The 20,481-nt window shown below is 48.0% G+C and overlaps 2 protein-coding genes across 3 annotated transcripts in view; one reads left to right on the forward strand and one right to left on the reverse strand.

Annotated features, from left to right (window-relative positions):
• Nucleotides 1-2,544, forward strand: part of SUGT1 (SGT1 assembly cochaperone of MIS12 kinetochore complex) — a 29,689-nt gene extending 27,145 nt beyond the window's left edge. For both annotated transcript variants that reach the window (XM_077344116.1, XM_077344117.1), the window contains exons 12-13: nt 160-356; nt 1,648-2,544. In XM_077344116.1, the coding sequence (XP_077200231.1) occupies nt 160-356; nt 1,648-1,749 (299 nt within the window). In that variant the 3' untranslated portion in view covers nt 1,750-2,544. The remainder of the gene's footprint in view (nt 1-159; nt 357-1,647) is intronic.
• Nucleotides 2,545-9,660: 7,116 nt separating this feature from the next.
• CNMD (chondromodulin) overlaps nt 9,661-20,481 on the reverse strand; it is a 46,204-nt gene continuing 35,383 nt past the window's right edge. The window contains exon 7 of the mRNA XM_077344118.1: nt 9,661-10,324. Coding sequence (XP_077200233.1) covers nt 10,109-10,324 — 216 coding nt within the window. The 3' untranslated portion in view covers nt 9,661-10,108. The remainder of the gene's footprint in view (nt 10,325-20,481) is intronic.

Genomic DNA, 20,481 nt, shown 5'->3' on the forward strand with positions numbered 1-20,481 from the left:
AGGGAAAAGCGGGGTATAAAAATGCCAGATCCTCTCACTTCTTCAGCTCTTAATACTGCAGGGTGCTGTTTAGGAACAGACTCTGGACAAAGGAATCATGGTTTGTCTCCATGGTTTGGGGTGGGATGCTTCATATATCCATCTATTTTAAAATTCCAGATGCCACGCAGTACCCATCCTCCATGCAGTACCCGTCCTCCTCTCACTATACAAGGAACTGGGATAAACTGGTGGTTGACATCAAAGAGGAAGAGAAGAACGAAAAGCTGGAGGGGGATGCAGCTTTAAACCAACTTTTCCAGCAGATCTACTCGGATGGCACTGATGAAGTGAGGCGTGCCATGAACAAATCCTTCGTAAGTTATCAGCCTCATTCTAGCCATTGCTGACTCTGCTTGGAGAAACTGGGCGGGGGGGTTGAATAAACAAACGGAGCAGAGGCCCCTCAGTGGCTATGAGCTGCAATGCATAGATGGGACACTGTCTGGGCCAGCCGTGCTCCAGCCGCACTGATCTTGGTGCTCCAACCGCACTGATCCATGCTGTTGTCACTTGTATGCACTTGTTAAATGCGGGACTGAGACAATTCAAGAACTTCCAGAATAATTTGGGGCATCCAAGATATGCATCTCATGCCAACTTGCTGATCCTTGGCTTTCATGGCCTGGCACCCACACATCTGGGAAACTCCTCCCTATATAAGCTTGTCTGTTTACTCTGATCAGCTCAGTTGCTCTGTTTGGCAATGCTTAACTTACAGCTAGTTTGTCTAACCACACCCCATTCAGAAGTCTTCTCCATGGGGCTCCTTCAGAGGTCAAGGAAGGCTTTTTTCCCCTGCCTGTAGGGTGGCTTTGTATGTCTGGAGTGTTTGGCTGAAATTTGGTTCTCATGGTAGTATTTGTGTTTGTGGACTTTTCCTATGTTCATATGGACAGTTTCAAGAGGGGATGAGACAGACTTATGAAGGATAGGTGGCTACTAGTCATGGTCACTCCATATTCATTCCCTGAATCCCAGAGCCAGAAGTCATCATCAGGGGAAGACCTCAGTCTCCACAGCCTGTGGCTGGCCCTCCAGAGGAGCTGGTTGGCCACTGAGTGAGACAGGAGGCTGGACTACATGGACTTTTGGTCTAATCCAGCAGGTTCTTAGATACGACTTGATCTCGGTGTTCTGTGGCCAGAGCTTAAGAGGAACTGGCTGGCAGCTGTGCAAGACAGGATACTGGAGTAGATGGACCAGTAGTCTGATCCCGCAAGGCTCTTATGTTCTTATGAGGACCCTGGTCTCTGTGCCCTGTAGTTGGCCCTCCAGAAGAACTGACTGGGCAGTGTGTGAGACAGAAAGCTGAACTAAACTGACCAGTAGTCTGATCCAGCAGGGTTCTTCTTTTGCTCTTATGAACGGCCTTAGTCTCTGTCCTGTCGTTGGCCTGAACAAAGTGTGAGACAGGATGCTGGACCAGAGGGACCACTGGTATGATCCAGGGGGAGTGTCTTTATATTCTTTTTTGTTTGTTGGTGGATTAGAGATGTTTGTTGGGCACACTAGGCTTGAGTGCTTCCAGGGAGGGTCAAGTTGGATTTTAATAAATAGATCTCTCTCTCTCTCTCTCTCTCTCTCTCTCTCTCTCAATATTTGCAGATGGAATCTGGTGGGACTGTTTTGAGCACAAACTGGTCTGATGTGGGTAAGAGGAAAGTAGAAGTCAATCCTCCAGATGACATGGAGTGGAAGAAATTCTAACCTGTCCCTGGGCCACTCCTGTCCGTCGTGTGTGAACTGAATATCCTCGGAGCTGAAGTAGTGAATATTTTTATTTTATTTTTTGAAGGATTATTCCCATCTTCATGTATTTTACATGCTTAGGAATTCCTTAATCTGCAGATTTAAAAGATGTGATCAGGAAGCTGAATATCTGAAGTTTATGGACACTCCTGTCCACGAAAGGGCTTTTTTGCGATATCCCCCCCCCCCCCCCCCGTGTCCTGACATGCATTTTTTCCCTTCTTGGCTAGTTAGTTGTGCAATTGAGGGACTCTTTGAAACCTTCAGTGAATTACTTAGGATCATCACCTTATTAACGGCACACTGTGTGTTAAATGATTCATTCTCGTGACTTCGGGGTCAGTGCACTTCCCAGCTACAGTGTCAAGATTGTCCTAATTCTGTGCACAAATAAAACTGTAAAGAGGGAGCTTTCCCCATAAAGTCAGCCTCATTCTGCTTCAGTCACGCAGAAACAGTTGTGGGAAGCAGATGGCTGCTTCCAGAACTGCCCTTCCTGTGGGCATGCCTTTTGCATGGCAAAAAAGAGAACGAGTTTTTATTCTCAATATATATCACTTTTCAATTTCAGTGGAAGTATTTTCTGTAAAAATATATTGGGAACAAACAGATTAAGAATGTAGCAAGAGAAGAAGCTGCTCAAAATAAATACACACAAATCTTTGCAGGCACACCTCTGTTTTTCTTAAATTATGGTAACTGATCCAGTTATCTCAGAGGACCCTCAGATTGAATAAAAGTTATTTTCTTTAACAGATTTTGTCTATTTTTGGAACTAATTAGCAGACTTTACTGGCTTGGCTGTGGGTCTCAGTTTTGTTACCCTGTTTTCTAATGGATTGAACTTTACGTGGTTGACGGCACAATCTTAAGCAGAATTTATCTCGTTCCGAGACCATAGGTGGATCTTTGTTTCAGAGAGCACTGCCAGTGTTAGGGATAGCCAACAACTGTGCTAAAATCAACTTGTGCTTTGATTGACAATATGCATAGTTCTATCCTGGTACACCATGAGCTCAAGCAGAATTGGGGGGTGGGGGGTGGGGCTGCAGTTGGTCTGTGAGGCCAGGATAGCTCTGCAACATGGAGCAGATCTTTGTATATTTGGTTTCAGGCTTGAACCTTTAGTGCAGTCAGGCTCAGTTTATCTTGGACATTTGCAACTTCTTACACTTGATAAACTTGAAAGTCTCTGTCCAGTACACATCGATATCTTCAGCCGGTCTGTCTTATGCAGGGGTAGTCAAGCTACTGTCCTCCAGATGTCCGTGGACTACAATTCCCATGAGCCCCTGCGTTCGCTGGCAGGGGCTCATGGGAATTATAGTCCACGGACATCTGGAGGGCTGCAGCTTGACTACCCTTGGCCTTATATGTGCAAAATCCCCTTTTATCCTCACCACATTTCCAGTACAACAAATTGTACTTTAACGGCTATGCCATGCTGAATTTGCAAGCCTTCAAGGTGCCACAATCTGTTGGTTGCACACTGCCACAAGTGACCATCTGGAACCTTTCCAAGAGCATGTAATGCCTTTGATGAAGAATGTCCTTAAAGCAGGAACATGAAGATACTGCAACAGTGGAAATTATTTTCTATTTTTTCCCCTCTGGCAACAGTTTTCTCAAAAGGGCATCCAGATTTTTTTAAGCTGCTATCTATGGCTGTTTCTTAAGTGATTGTTTGATTTCTCATGTGGAGTGGATTATGTCAATCTTACTTACTGAGTAGGTGTTTTGTGCCTTAATTGAAATCATCATAGCAACACACAAGCTGTGATGTGATCTAAATATTTTCTGTCATTTCCTGTCACGGCTGTCCCCGTTGTTTCCACGGGCTGGTCAGTGGAATTCTTGCTATCAGGAGATGAAAAACCAGACACCGTGAAGCCCTTGCTTGGACTCTATCCCATATGTTCAGTGCTGCTAGTACACAGGTCTCCTCCCTCCCCGGACTGATTTTATTTTAAATAAACTATTTTAAGGGGATTTGACTGCCTCCTTGCTCTGCCTTTAAGCATTGTTTATGTTTGTTGGCGCTCTCCAAGGCCAGCATGATACGACATTGGGTGTGTAATTGGATGTATCAGGATGCTGTCCATCAGGGGTGCCAGCCTCTTGGAGTCTGCAGGTGCCACAGTGTGGTGGGTGCCTGTTGTAAAGTGGCCGCCATGGGAGATGGAGCCTGCCACAAAACGGCTGCCATAGCTTTGGTGGTAGCTGTTCCCATGGCCGTGGTTTTAGAAATCTGCACAGCCAATCGGAAGCCTTGCTGGGCCAGAGCTCCACTTATCCCGCCTGCTTTCACAAAACATTCGGCAGGTGCTATGGTCCCCAGAAGCATTATGCTGTGCACCACTGCTGTAAGTTTAAAAAGAGCAAATACTTTTTTTTCTGCCCATAAGTAAATAAATCTGGAAACTTCTAGGACTCAGATCTCCTCCTGTATGAGAAGGAGTCTTGGACTCTGGGAGGGACCAGCCCAGTTTCAGGGAATTTTTCTGAATTTTTCACAGCCGGCAGTTCTGCTGGTCCTCTGAGGAAATCTCACGTTCGTGTCTGGCCCAGGGTGCAATGCAAAGGAGCCCATATGCTCATCGTGGGGCAGGCCCCTCTGTGCTCCAGGCCTTGTGCTTGCCCTTTGCAAAGCAACACTGGGCAGCATGGACCGCCTCCATATATGGTCATATCACCCGATAAATGTGTGACAATTTTTTAGAATATCTAAAAAATGCATTAACTCCTGAGCTGCCAAGAAACCCCAGGATTTCATGAAACCCTGTCTGAGAAAGCCTATTGGTATCACTGGCCAAATAAATAAGTTCTTCCTTTTGTCCCTCCTGAACCTGCTGCCCTTCAGCCTCATTGCCCCAGACTTCTAGCACCACCTTATCTTTTTCTGTGCAGTTCTGAAGCATTTCCTACCGTCAACATCAGCATCCTGGCTAGCACCAAGTGCAGACGTTTAACTTTGTTTTTCAGCCCCCACAGCATGGCTGAAGCTAACGGCTTGCTTACCAGTGCGGATAAATGGTCTGTATGGCAGGCACCCATCTTGTTCTTACCAGAAACATTACAAGGAGACGATACAAATTATGGGGCAATAGTTATTGTAGCAACTCAGTTTCACATAAACAACAAGAGGGCTTATGGTTCTGGCAAGGGAAAACCTGAGCATCTGTTCCACTTAATATTTCTGGCAAGGGCTTGGAGGAGGAGCTCGTCTTATGGCTTAAGTGCCACTAGCAGCCATTCAGAGCAACTGTCCCACCCCCGAGTGCCTCCTCCTCCAACCGGCTTGCCTGTCTGTCCAGCGGCCAGCCAATCACCTTTCGTCCCCCACCCCTGACCACCCCCTCCTCCTTCCACTTCCCTCTGAGGCTTGGAGGCTGCAGATCCCTGCTGCATGAGAGCTGCCCCTGCCGGTGAATTCCCTTCATTGGGGCCTCCACCCTGCAGCCTTTCCAGGTCCTGGGGGGAGGGAGAGGCCATCCACAGAGTTCTTCCACCCCACCCCCCAATCTAGCACCCACTGTCTTCCTGAATGCAATGGGCTTTGCCCCTAGTACCTATATAATTTCTGTGCTGGATACGAGACGCTTGAAATGGAGCAGCCAGGAAAGGAGCCTTCTGTGTTGCCCAGCATCAGTGTTAAAATTGTGATCACGAGCAAAAATTAAACTTTGATGGAAATAACATCTTTTTATTTCCCATTAAGCCTCAGCCATAGTAGCATACTTAGTGAGGAGGGGGGTGGAGGAAAGGTTTATTGTAATGCTCCATGTACTCAGCATCTGGTGGTCTTCCAATCGAATTAAACTGAGGGTGTATTAGCAATTTGTCAAGTTTTCAACAGTGAGCTACAATGGCTTCTGTTTTTGTCTTTGAAAATATCCCCATAGATAAAAACAAATCCAAGCCTGTAATGAGTTCCCAGCTTCAATTAAATGTTTCCACCACATAGCTTAAGGCAAAAGAATTGCATTGATTCACACACACCCTCCTCCAGGAGAAACAGTATGTGGTGTTTCTACGAAGGTTCTTCCGCAAGGGGAAACCTGTCTGCATTCTGCTCTGCCTCCCATTCCATTTTCCGTACAACCCGGATCTGATATTTCAGACAAGCTGGCAATTGTAGGTGTCGTGCAGAGGGCATTCTGAACAATCAGTCATGCCAACATTAGTCGTTTTTTAAAGACGTTTTGTGTTTTCCATTGGAACTAACAAGGCATTTAATCCTGGCAACTTGCTGTCTTTATCTGTTCTTGGAAGCATCTGCATTCGGTCCTGGTGGAAATGAGCACGCAGTTGAAAAATGAAAGCTGTTCCGATAGGCCTTGGCCGGCCTCTCTTGGCAGACGAAGCAGCAGGGAGAAAATAATTTGATTGCTGTGCTGAAGCCGCTTAGGCCATTCAAATGAGATTCCCCAAGCAAAGGCTACGTCTGCTGCAGCTTACTAGTGGCTGACTAACCCAAAACTGCTTAGTGGGAGTTGGTCATTGTGTGGTGCTAAAAATTACCCCGGTAGCAGAAAATCAAAACGAACCACTTTGGAATTAGAATATACAATCTCTCTATCTCTTATTCTGTCTTCTGCTGTGTTTGCTACCCCCAGTTTACTATCATCTGCAAATTTAATAAGCACCCCTTCTATTACTTCATCCAAATCTGATCTGGACGTATACATAAAATGGGGAGGGTGGTGGGAGGAGTTAGGACTCATTGCCTAACTGCCAATAAGGTGGCCTGTACTGTCCTTGATTGGCCATGCACCCAACAAACAGCCAATCAAGTAGCATGTCCCACCCCTGGCCGCATTCCCCTCCAAATTCTTCCATGAAAGAGGAGGAAGTCCCCACCAGCACTAACCCCTACCCCGAAAAGGCCAGCCATGGCCTCTCCAGGCCTCAGCAGGCCTGCCCAAGGCGGTGGCAGGGGAGGCTAATGCCCATTGTATTTTAAAGCACAGTGGGCTTTTTTGCTAGCCATTTATGACTGTGTTGAGCATTGCAGGACCCAGGAGATATCCCCAAGGCACGCCACTCTTCACTCGTCTCCAATAAGACGAAGAACCCACAAGATCTCCAGCGATCACCTGGTGGTTGGCAACCTTACCTAACGGTGTGTGTGTAATCCCTGCTCCAGGCAGTGCGCCAGAAGAGGCAGAGGGGTGGCTGGCGGAGGTGGCCAAAGCTGCAGCTGAGTCAGCTGCCACAAAAACACTGGGGACCGGAGTGGTGGCTGCAGAGCCTCCACAGACCAGGGCACCGCCTGCATAGCCTCTGTGGGCTGAGGAGGGGACTACGAAGCCACTGGGGACTGTGGCTGCAGCCATGCAGCCTCCGTCAATCGGAGCATCACCTGCGCAGCTTCTGTGAGCTGACACGGCAGCTATGAAGCCGCTGGGGGCCAGGGCAGCAGTGGTGGAGCATCTGCTGGCTGGGATGCCTCCTGCGTAGCCTCTGTCGGCCAGGGTGGCACCCATGAAGCTGCCGGGGCCTACAGCAGCAGCTGCACGGCTTCTGCAGGCTGGGGCACCACCCACGCAGCCTCAGTGGGCTGTGCCGGCACCCACAGAGATGGCCAGGGCACTGCCTGCACAGCCGGAGAAGGCCGGGGTCTTCCTGCCTCAAGGGGAAAAGAGTCTGTGTGTTTGTGTGTGTGATAAGAGAGGCAGAGGGAGGGAGGAGGTGGTCAGGGAAGCAAGAGGGAAGGAGGGAGAGGGGGGAAGTGTGGGCGAAGGAGTCTGTGTATGAGAACATGTGTACCTGACGGGGAGGGGGGAGGGGGAGGGAGGGACCAAGGAGCCCCAGAGAAATTGCCGGTTCCACATACTTGTGAGAGTCGGCCTGTCACTACATTTTTTTCTTTTAAGACACTTGTAATAGAAATTACCTCCCTGTTCTTGCCACTCTATACATAGAACTGCCCTCGAAAATATTGCGAAGGCTAGGGTCCGTTCAAACTGTGGCCACTTGCTTACTTATGGGTGTGAGTTGGTAGAATCATATTGCACTTGCGTTCAAGCAGCTTTTGCCGAGGCCTCCTCCAAGCTAGGCTTCTGCACGCATGTTCAGTCGAAGGCTGCCCTTGGTGACTGGCTGAAAGGGGTGGTCACTGCCCAAGGGCTACTCCTGCTTGTGCACCAGATGCGTGTTGCTCTGCCACCAGGTCTAAAACGGGCCCACCTCTGGTTTAGGAAGCTCTGGACTGTTCTGACGTGCCTGAAGCTCGCCTGTTTTCCTTTTAGCTTATGTATGGCTACTACAATCAACATAGAACACCTTGTTCATGGATCCATGAAACTGGCCTGTCCGGAATCCAGACCCTGGGACCATCCAGGCCAGTATCGTCAGCTCAGGCTGGCAGCTGCTCAGTGGCGTCGCAGGAGTCCTTCACATCACTCACTACCTAGTGAGCTTGAGACCTTCTGATTGCTAGGCAGAACCTCTCCCACCGATATACACCCCCTTTCTGTTTGGACTGAATGGTGTCGCTAATTATATTTGGCAGAATGATGAAATACCCAGTTTTGGAAGGCAAAAATCCTGCCATCTAGAAGTTCGTTTGAGAGAATGCCTTCCAGAAAAATGGTTAGAATGCCCTGGAAGGGACTAAGGGCTTATTTCTGTTGTGTTGTTTTGTAAAGAAGGGGGTTGATTGGTAACCCTCAACGTTGGAAAATGCAGGAAACCGAATCATTCCACCTCTGAGGCAGAAGCAGGCAGCCGGCATAGTCCCCCTGCCTTGTGACAGAATTCTGTCCATGCTGTGAATCCAAACGAGCATTATAACCCCTGCTTATCTGTGTAAAAAATAATTGGAATAAATTACCCCACCCAACAGAGCCTCTTGTGGCACAGAGTGGTAAGGCAGCAGACATGCAGTCTGATCCCAGCAGCCGGCTCAAGGTTGACTCAGCTGTCCATCCTTCCGAGGTTGGTAAAATGAGGACCCAGCTTGCTGGGGGGGTAAATGGTCATGACTGGGGAAGGGACTGGCAAACCACCCGTATTGAGTCAGCCAAGAAAACGCTGGAGGGCGTCACCCCAAGGGTCAGACATGACTCGGTGCTTGCACAGGGGATACCTTTACCTTACCCCACCCAACAGTTCTCTGGGGTGTCCCAGTTGTGTCTCTTTCCCCCCACCTGCCTTGGCAAAACACAAACCCTCTGCTCCTGAGACCAAGTCTGCAAGTTTGAAGTTTTCTGCTTACAACATTTATTCCAAAAACGGTTGTTGTTGCTGTTGCTGCTGTCAGCCACTCAGCCATGTCCGACTCTTGGCGATGCCCCACGATCCCCGATCCCGCACCGCGCCCCTCAGCCATGCAGTGTTCTGGCCGGTGTCCATCTCGATCTCATCCAACCACCGCACCATTTGTTTTTTTGACAAGAGAATCCTATGGTGCAGCTCTCAATTGATTAAAGAAATAGGATTCCTTTTAGTTACCTGCATGCAACTTCGGAATGTGTTCTGAATGCCTTGCTGCCCTCTCTCCGTAATTGACTGGTGCCTGTTCAAAGCACAGCAGTGATCCCTATCTCAAAGTTTAATGGGAGAATGCGGACAGCGAATTATAATATGCAATTATAATGCACTCTGGGGCTCTTCAACGGCTCTGTTTGCTACTCTCTCCTTAACAGGCTGTTGGGAGTGGCACTGGCGAGGTACCGTTTGAAAGCAGGGCGCAGGTCCTGAAGCGTCATTCAACAGCCCCGGTCTGGGCTTCTGTCCACGAGCCTCTTCTCCACTCCACCTCCTCCCCTCCCGTGGCAACTCCGTGATAAACATGAGACGTCATTGGTTCCTAACAGCTTCACGAAGATTTAGGGGGGCTCTTGGTGAATAACAACAGAGAGCAGCTTCACTTAGGGTTTTATTTGTCAAGGGCTACATGATTGAAAGGCAGAGTGCCTCTAATGGGACATTTCCCCCACAACGGTTTCAAAACAGAAGTTTTCTAAAGAGACGCTGAATTTCAATTTCGAAGCAAGCTTTTATCTTGCGAGAATTTACAGACACAAAGGGTAATTCTTTTGGAGGCTCGTGACATTCTTATTTTCTTTTTCAAGCAGGGCTGAAGAGGGGATGGTTTGCTAAAAGGTAAATTTCTAAGCTGCACTCTTGCTTTTATAAAACTACTGGAATATTACCTGGAGAGTTTTAATTTATTTACATCTACAAGGGCTGACATTCAGTTTTTGATACATTCTCTCTCTCCCACACACACACACACAACTCACACACAGGGAGAGCCATGTAAGGATTCTTTGGCTGTGGCCTCACGTCTGTCCTCCACCACAGGGCGACTTCATACAACTCCCAAGATCCGGGCAACCCACCAGCTGCAGGGCATGATGAGGCGGCACGCGGAGCGGCACCCTTGGTAGTTGTAAGGCCAGGGGTAGTAGCCCAGGAGAGGTTCGCAGATCCGCTGGCAGTGAGTGTAACTCCGCCTGCACTCGATACAGCAGACGCCTTCGTGGTCTAGCCGGGGGTCAAAGGTCATCCCTTCACCTTCTAGCTGCTGAAATTTAAAAAACAACACATGCCATTTTAGACGACCCAGAATTAGCTAGCACAGAATCAGAGGCTCTTGGATTGAATGGGGACTTCCATGCAAAAACTTCATACAAGGAGCCATTTCTACAAGGGCACCTTGTCTAGCCCTGACCTGTATTGGCTCAAGACTAGCTCAGTTTGTCAGATCTTTGGGGGGAGGGGGGTCTGATCCTGGCTAGTATTTGGATGGGAGACCACCAAGGACTCCAGGGCTGCCATGCAGAAGGCAGGCCATGGCAAACCACCTTGGAGCGTCTCTTGCCTTGACAGCCCTACAAGGGCACCATAAGCCAGCGGTGATTCGATGGCCCTTTCCAACACTGCCGTCTTGACTTAAACATATAAAAATACAACATTACAAAAACAAGGGCAAAGGCAAATTACCAGCATGGGGGGAAAGCTGAGTGAGAATGAACAAAACAAACAGGAAAGTAGTATGGCTTTGTCCTTCCTCTCCAGCTTGGTGTCGTGGTTAAGAGTGCGGACTTCTAATCTGGCATGCTGGGTTCGATTCTGCACTCCCCCACATGCAGCCAGCTGGGTGACCTTAGGCTTGCCACGGTGCTGATAAAACTGTTCTGACTGAGTAGTAATAACAGACATCTCTCAGCCCCATCTCCCTCACATGGTGTCTGTTGTGGGGAGAGGAAAGGGAAGGCAATTGTAAGCTGTTTTGAGTCTCCTTCCGAGAGAGAAAAGCAGCATTTGTTGTTAGGTGCGAAGTCGTGTCCGACCCATCGCAACCCCATGGACAATGATCCTCCAGGCCTTCCTGTCCTCTACCATTCCCCGGAGTCCATTTAAGTTTGCACCTACTGCTTCAGTGACTCCATCCAGCCACCTCATTCTCTGTCGTCCCCTTCTTCTTTTGCCCTCAATCACTCCCAGCATTAGGCTCTTCTCCAGGGAGTCCTTCCTTCTCATGAGGTGGCCAAAGTATTTGAGTTTCATCTTCAGGATCTGGCCTTCTAAGGAGCAGTCAGAGCTGATCTCCTCTAGGACTGACCGGTTTGTTCGCCTTGCAGTCCAAGGGACTCGCAAGAGTCTTCTCCAGCACCAGAGTTCAAAAGCCTCAATTCTTTGACGCTCGGCCTTCCTTATGGTCCATCTTTCGCAGCCATACATTGCAAGTGGGAATACCATAGCCTTGACTAAACGCACTTTTGTTGGCAGGGTGATGCCTCTGCTTTTTAGGATGTTGTCTAGATTTGCCATAGCTTTCCTCCCCAGGAGCAAGCGTCTTTTAATTTCTTTGCTGCAGTTCCCATCTGCAGTGATCTTGGAACCCAGGAAAATAAAATCCGTCACTATCTCCATTTCTTCCCCATCTATTTGCCAGGAATTGAGAGGGCCGGATGCTATGATCTTTGTTTTCTTGATGTTGAGTTTCAAACCAACTTTTGCACTCTCCTCCTTCACCCGCATCAACAGGCTCTTTAGTTCCTCTTCACTTTCTGCCATTAGAGTGGTATCATCTGCATATCTGAGGTTGTTGATATTTCTCCCTGCAATCTTGATCCCAATTTGTGATTCCTCTAATCCCGCTTTTCTCATGATGTGCTCCGCATACAAGTTAAATAGGTAAGGCGACAGTATACAGCCTTGCCGAACTCCTTTCTCAATTTTGAACCAATCAGTGATTCCATGTTCTGTTCTCATTGCTGCTTCTCATTGTTGTCCCTACCATTTTGGTTCTTTATCATACCCATCTTTGCATGAAATGTTCTCTTCATATCTCCAATTTTCTTGAAAAGATCTCTGGTCCTCCCCATTCTATTGTTTCCTTCTATTTGTTTGCACTGTTCATTTAAGAAGGTATTCTTATCTCTTCTAACTTTTCTCTGGAATTCTGCATTCAATTGGGTGTATTTTTCTCTTTCTCCCTTGCCTTTCACTTCCCTTGTCTCCTTAGCTATTTGTAAAGCTTCCTCAGACAGCCATTTTGATTTCTTGCATTTCTTTTTCTTTAGGATGGTTTTAGTTGCTACCTCTTGTACAATGTTGCAAACCTCCATCCATAATTCTTCAGGCACTCTGTCTATCAGATCTAATTCCTTAAATCTATTTGTCACCTCTACTGTATATTTGTCAGGGATATGATTTAGTTCATACCTGAGTGGCCTAGTGCTTTTCCCTACTTTCTTCAATTTAAGCCTAAATTTTGCAACAAGAAGCTAATGATCTGAACCACAATCAGCTCCTGGTCTTAAAAAAAAAAGCAGCATATAAGAACCAAATCTTCTTCTGGTCTAGGGGACATATATGAACTCTCAGGAAGCTGAAACAGTATTTTTAATATGTTTTTTCTATGCATTTTCCTTATGACATTTTTCATAAACCCAGAATGGTGGGTTTTTAGCAGGCTAGTAATGGAGTATATTTCGCATATTAAGAACCATGTTAAGGAATTACCTTTCACAGAGCACTTGGATGCAATGAAACATAACTCTGAAGACTTGAGTTTTTTGGCATTGATAACGTCACTGTATTACCACATCAGAGAATCAATATTTCTAAAATGTTGTTGCAGAGGGAGAGTTATACAAACCATAGGCTATAACCTGCTGTGGCCCCTGTGGCCCTATGAACTGACACAAATAGTTGGGCCAGTTATCAGGATCACGGTAATTCAAACCGGGCACCACAATACTATCTGCTCCTGTAGTCTTTGAATACTCACACTTCACTGGGAATCTTCTTTTTCCCCTCTGGGTTTTGCAGAAACAATTCCACATTGTGGAAGTTCTGTCTCAGAATTTACATCCTTTGAAATAGGCATAGTACGTTCAGCTTCCTCATTTGCTTTCTGTGTACAGAAGTATCTGCTGAAGAAGCCCTTCTTGCTTTGCTTGCTCCTTTCCTCTTTCTGCCCTTCGTTTCAGGATCTGAGCTCCAGAGAGTTGTTTTTATCATCCTAGAAAAATGGCTATATTTCCCAAGTAAGTCTAAGATCAGTCCAGGGAAAACCTAGAGAGGCTGGAGTACCCCAACCCTTGTCATGCGAGCCTTCCCTCAAGGCTGTGCTGCTGGTGGGAGACATCAGCAGATCCGCCAGTACTCTGCACGTGGCCACGGCAGGATTTCCCTCCCTCCCCTCCCTTGCAGCCATGGAATTCTTTCTGCCCATTTCTTTGCAGCCAGACAAGAATAGCTGTGGGGATTTTAGTGTTTTCTACTCTGGCTGTTCCATGGGGTGCCGTTTGCCGTATGAAGTGGTTTCTTTCCTTAGCTCTGGATGCTGCTCCCACTTGCCCCGCCTTGGTTTCCCTTCCCTCTTGCTCTGCTTCCTCAGGTTGCTAAAAAGTTCCTTTTGCAGCATTTTTGTCTTTGCCTTTTGTTCCCGGCTGGAACAATGGAGTGGCTTCTGTCTCCGCCTCCCCCCCCACACCCACACACCCACGCTTGTTGTGAGGCAACAGGAAGAAGAATGGTGTTGTAGAGACAAAGAGATATTTTGTTTGCTTGCTTCTTTTAGCCGCTCTTTGGAGAGCAAAAGTGGTTTCAGAGAAGGTTGTGTCCCTCTCAAGTTGATTGAGTCTTCTGGGGTAAATGTGGGTCTCCTAGGCTATTCTGGGATGCAGCAATGACTGGCAGCATAATCCCAAAGCAGGATGATATCATTCAGAAGGTCTGCCTTCTTTGGAGAGTTAATGATCCCACATTGCCTACCCAAAGCCACACCATGCTATGGTTACATGCTATGTCCCCTAGAGCAGTGGTCCCCAACCCCCGGGCTGCGGCTCCCTCTACAAATTGCTAACATCTTTTCTGCCTTCATCATTACTTCAGCTAGCCCAATACCAAGTGAGGTAGACCCAATTTTTTGGGTACTGCAGGTATACAGGATGTGCACAACCCCCCCCCACCCGTTCCTCCCACAGAGGAGTCAGCTTGGCATAGTGGTTAGGAGCACCAATTTCTAGGCTCATGAGCAAGTTTGATTCCCTGCTCCTTTACATGCAGCCAGCTGGGTGATCTTGGGCTTGTCACAGCACTGATAAAGCTGTTCTGACCGAGCAGTGATATCAGGGCTCTCTCAGCCTCACCCACCTCACTGGGTGTCTGTTGTGGGGAGAGGAAAGGGAAGGCAACTGGAAGCTGCTTTGAGACTCCTTCAGGGAGAGAAAAGCCTCCCATATAAAAACCAACTCTTCTTCTTTTGTTTTGCTTTTACATTTTTAATTTGTAATAGATACTCTAGCTGGCGCAGAGTGGTAAGGCAGCATACATGCAGTCTGAAAGCTCTGCCCATGAGGCTGGGAGTTCAATCCCAGCAGCCGGCTCAAGGTTGACTCAGCCTTCCATCCTTCCGAGGTCGGTAAAATGAGTACCCAGCTTGCTGGGGGGTAAACGGTCATGACTGGGGAAGGCACTGGCAAACCACCCCGTATTGAGTCTGCCAAGAAAACGCTGGAGGGCGTCACCCCAAGGGTCAGCATGACTCGGTGCTTGCACAGGAGGGGATACCTTTACTCTAGCTCACTGACTTCAGTATCATAGAGTTCAAAAAACCATAACAAGCTAATTTTATGTTATAATAAGTGTTTGATACCCATTTAACTTAGTTATTAATAGCTATTCCACCATCATTTTAGATATAGTGACACCAGGTTTTTTTACATGTTGTATATAAATTTAGTTAATTTTGCCACTACTCAGATCAAAATGATGTTACACCTGGGGTTGGATTCTGCCAAGGGTTTTCTGTAACACATGAACTTCTGGAATAGTTTTCCTGAAACAGTTTTGGGAGGAAACAGACGTCTGTCCTGAGCAGTCCAGGTGAGCCCGTTCCCATCAGATCTCAGAAGCTAAGCAGGGTCATGCTTCAGTAGTATTTTGATAGACTCCTTGAATCCTAGAGTGGGAAGGGGCCCAGTCCCACCCCCTGCTCAATGCAGGGTCAGCCTAAAACATCCAGGAGAAGGATCTGTCCAGCCGCTGAGCTCCCCACCTCCTTAGGCAGCCCCTTCCACAGCTGAACTAGACTCCTAGAATCCTAGAGTGGGAAGGGGCCATGCAGGCCATCTTGTCCACCCTCTGCTCAGTGCAGGATCAGCCTCAAGCATCCAGGGGAAGGATCTGTCCAGCCGCTGCCTGAAGATGGCCAGTGAAGGGGAACTCCCCACCTCCTTAGGCAGCCCCTTCCACTGCTGAACTAGACTCCTAGAATGGGAAGGGGCCATGCAGGCCATCTAGTCCCACATCCTGCTCAATGCAGGATCAGCCTCAAGCATCCAGGAGAAGGATCTGTCCAGCCGCTACCTGAAGACGGCCAGTGAAGGGGATCTCCCCACCTCCTTAGGCAGCCCCTTCCACTGCTGAGCTAGACTCATGGTATCCTAGAGTGGGAAGGGCCATAGAGGCCATCCAGTCCACCCCCTGCTCAGTGCAGGATCAGGCTCAAGAATCCAGGAGAAGGATCTCTCCAGCCGCTGTTTGAAGATGGCCAGTGAGGGGGAGCTCACCACCTCCTTAGGCAGCCCATTCCTCTGCTGAACTGGACTCCTAGAATCCTAGAGTGGGAAGGGGCCATGCAGGCCATCTAGTCCCACCCCCTGCTCAGTGCAGGATCAGCCTCCAGCATCCAGGAGAAGGATCTGTCCAGCCGCTGCTTGAAGACGGCCAGTGAGGGGGAGCTCCCCACCTCCTTAGGCAGCCCCTTCCCCTGCTGGACTAGACTCCTAGAATCCTAGAGTGGGAAGGGGCCATGCAGGCCATCTAGTCCCACCCCCTGCTCAGTGCAGGATCAGCCTCAAGCATCCAGGAGAAGGATCTGTCCAGCCGCTGCTTGAAGACGGCCAGTGAGGGGGAGCTCCCCACCTCCTTAGGCAGCCCCTTCCCCTGCTGAACTAGACTCCTAGAATCCTAGAGTGGGAAGGGGCCATGGAGGCCATCTAGTCCACCCCCTGCTCAGTGCAGGATCAGCCTCAAGCAGGATCACCACCTGAGGCAGCTCATTCCACTGCTGAACTACTTGAAATCCCCCCCCCCCATATCTAGCCTATCTCGTTCTACATGTAGAACCCGTTACTTTGGGTCCTCTCCTCTGCTGCAAAGAGGAACCTTTCCCTGCCGTCCTCTAAGTGACAACCTTTCAAGTATTTAACAACAGCCATCATGTCCCCTACATTGTTCAACATCCATATGCGCCCTCTAGCCGAGCTGGTCCAGACTTAAAGATGCGGATGACACTCAGCTCTGTCTCCCGGTGGATGGCTGGCCTGACTTACCCATCGAAGCATTTGCCAGCTGTTTGGAAGCAGTGGCTGGACGGCTCCGGCAGAACCACCTGAAACTCAGCCCCTCCAAGATGGAGTTCCTGGGGCCCTATGTACCTGTGGGACCGCTTGTCTGCTTATGCCCCCCGCAGGACACTTCACTGTGCGGGTTAGAATTTGCTGGTTGTTCTGGGGCCCCGAGATATCCACCTGGCCTCGACCAGGACCAGGGCATTTTCAGCCCTGGCCCCAACCTGGTGGAAGGAGCTTCTGGAAGAGCTGAAGGTACTGCTGGAGTTGTCAGATTTGCACAGGGCCTGCAAGACGGAGCTCTTCTGCCAGGCATATGGCTGAGGCCTGGAGTTACTATCAGCGGATCCCCTATAATCAGTGAGATCAGGACCCTCACTCCTAATGAAAGAGCTCCTTGACTGTAAACTGGAGGGGGGGGGGTAGAACTCAAATGTACTGCCATCTTTTAATATTTTAATGGAATTTTTTTTTGGGTTGCATTGTTTTACTGTAAACTGCTGCGAGTCTCTTTGAGAGCGGTGGTATATCAGTCCAAAAATATATAAATAAACCACTTCTTCTCCAGGATGGACATGCCCAAGTCCCTCATAGGGCTTTGTTCCCAGGCCCCGGGTCATTCTACTGTGAAACATCTCAGCTTCATCCACATCCTTTTTGAAGTGAGGCCTCCAGACCGCCACACCGGACTCCACATGAGGTCTAGGAACTCTGCACTGATCCTTACTGAATGGCATCTTGTTCTCATTTGCCCACTTTTCCAGTGTGTTCAGATCTCATTGAACACAATCTCTATTTTCTGGGCTACTCCTCCCAATTTTCTGTCATCCACAAATTTAATGAGGAGTCCCCCTACCCCCTCATGCAGATAATTGATAAAATGTTGAAAAGTATCGGATGCACTACTGAGCCCTGTGGCACCCGCTGCTCACCTCCCTCCAGTCTGATGAAATGCCATTGATAACCACTCTGGGTGCGATTTTCTAGCCAGTTCCTTATCCACCTAACGATCAGAAAATCTAATCTACAGTCCTCCAGTTTAACCATCAGAACATCCTGGGGAATCTTGTAAAAAGCCTTCCTGAAATCCAGGTAAACAACATTCACTGAGTATCCATGCTCTGGTAAGCTCATCACTTGGTCCAAGAAGGAAAACAGGTTGGTCTGGCAGGACCTGTTGGAGACAAATCCATGCTGACATCCCTGGATCAACAAATTGTCATTCAGATCAGGGGTAGTCAATTCCCATGAGCCCCTACCAGCGTTTGCTGGTGGGGGCTCATGGGAACTGTATTCCATGAACATCTGGAGGACCACAGGTTGACTACCCCTGCTTCAGATGATTGCAGATCACCCTTTTTAAAATCTGCTCCATTATCTTCCCTGCAATTGAGGTCAGACTCACTGGCCTGTAGTTTCCTGGGTCAACTCTCCTCCCTATTTTTTGAAGTTTGGGATAACATTTGCTCTCCTCCAGTCTTTTGGCACCTCTCCAGTCCTCCAAGAGGTCCTAAAGATGATGGACAAGGATTCCCCAAGCACTCCAGGAAGTTCTTTAAGCACTCTTGGATGCTCAAGGGAATGTAGCCAGGGGCCTCTCGACAACCTCTATCCATGTCAACCTGCCACCCAGACACTATACCTTGCGCGCTACCATCCCTAGATGTGTCCAAATTCTTCTGGGAAAACAGAGACAAAATAGGTACTGAGCGTTTCTGCTTTCTATCTGATCTCTGAGTTTCTCCATCTTCACCAAACAGTGGGCCTATTGCCTCGTTTACCTTACGGTTGCTTCTCACATATCTGAAGAAGTTTTTCTTGTTATAGTGGGTGTCCCTGGCCAGTCATCTCACTCCCAGCTTTGGCCTCTCTGATGGCTGACCTACAGTGCTTAGTAACCTGCAGAGAGTCCTCTTTAGAGGTCTGTCTTTCCCTCCATCTCTTGAGCATTTCCTTTTTCTTCCTTAGCTCCTGCTGAAGTTCTCTGTTCATCCAAACAGGCTTCCTGGGTCCCTTATCATATTTCCATCTTGCTAGAATAGTCATGGCTTGAGCATGCAAGGGCTGTTGTGTAAGGACAGTCCATCTGTCACTTGCTCCTTTCTAGTGCAGCATTCTGGTCCATGGGACAATTCTCATCATGTCTCTGAGTTTATTAAAATCCACCCTACGAAAGTCAGAACCAGAAGACCTTTATTGGCATATAAAGAAAGACGGCAGATGAAAGAAGAAGAAAAAAACACTATAAAGCATTATTTGTTCTATATCTACGGGACCTCATAGCCAGCTGCACAAACTTGGCATCAATAATTTGAGAGGTTTTGTTTCCTGAAGGGAAAATGATCTTAGTCTCATCATCAAGTCCTTGTTGTTTAGAAAAAGTGGGTTAATGAGCTGCCCACGAATAATGGGCTAGAACAGACAGCAGAAAAACACAAGCAAGATGATTTCAATGCAGCCAGAATTACAGGGAAATATTCTTTTAGAGTCTTTTCGGAAATCTCCCTCGAAGAAGAGCTGAGGGGGGAGAATTCAATCTTGCTAGCAATAAATGCTCGCCACAGTTTGGGGGGGGGCTGTTGGGTGGTAAAAATATGAAGCAATGGAGCCATCGCTTGGCAGAAGCCTGAAACTCCAAGGAGAACGTGATCTTCTGGCTGTCTTGGTGGGATTTTTTATTATTACTATTATTATTATTATTGGATTTATTACCCACCACTCCCAGTGACTTGTTGGGGGTTATAACATTTTGTAATTACATGTCCAGTAACCGACACTTTAGACATCCAAATGCATAGGATTCAGTTGCTCTACAAAAGTCTAACAGACATGTCTGACCCCAAACTTCCTTGGCCCCTCCACCTTAAAAGGAATTCTAGGAGGGCACGGTCAGGTCCCCACCAGCTCTTGCCTGTGGGTCAGTATTGTGTCGAGTATGGCCCAGCCTCCAGTGGGGTCTTCACCATTGGATACATTAAACTGTCAGCCAGACAGGTCAGAAAGTTGCTCGACTCTGGATGTTTAGCAGAGTTCATTTCCCAGTGACTAAGAGGGGATACAATCACCATCTTCAATTACATGAAGGGCTGTCATAGAGAAGATGGAGCAGAGCTGTTTTCTGTTGCCCCAGACCAGATCCAGCGGGTTGAAATTGAATTTTTGGCTAAACATCCGGAAGAAGTCTTCCTGACAGTGAGAACGGTTCCTCAGTGGAACAGGCTTCCTTGGGAGGTGGTGGGTGCTCCTTCTTTGGAAGTTTTTAAGCAGAGGCTGGAGAGCCATCTGACAGAGAGGCTGAGTGGGTGGGCAGAAGGGATTGTGTTGGTGCTTGGCTCTTGTGGCTCTTCCTTGCAGACCCAGGGAATTGCTGATCACCACTTGTGAGATGGTAGGTGAATTTCTTCCAGGCCAGTCTGGATTCTGGAGATCTCTTTTTTTTTTTTGGGGGGGGGGGGAGGATCACTTGAGCATGAAATTGGGGTCACCATGAGTGGACAGATAGTTGTGAGTTCCTGCATTGTGCAGGGGTTGGACTAGATGACCCTGGATGTCCTTTCCAACTGTATGATTCTATGATTAAATATCAGGGAAATTGAATATTTTCAGGGAAATTGGTATATTCCCTGTCATGTAAGAAGATCATAGTCTGACGAAGAGTGCTTGCACTCGAAAGCTCACGCCTTGAATAAATATTTGTTGGTCTTAAAGGTGCTACTGGACTCTGATTTTATAGGGAAATTGAAGTCACCCATTAATTCTATCAATCTGCTTTAAAAGGTCAGCGTCCACATCTTCACCCTGGTTTGGTGGTCTGTAGCAGACTCCAACCACTAAACTCTTTGTTTTTGCCTCCCAGATACTTTCCCACAGA

Source organism: Paroedura picta, chromosome 6, assembly GCF_049243985.1.
Source record: "Paroedura picta isolate Pp20150507F chromosome 6, Ppicta_v3.0, whole genome shotgun sequence".
NCBI lineage: Eukaryota > Metazoa > Chordata > Lepidosauria > Squamata > Gekkonidae > Paroedura > Paroedura picta.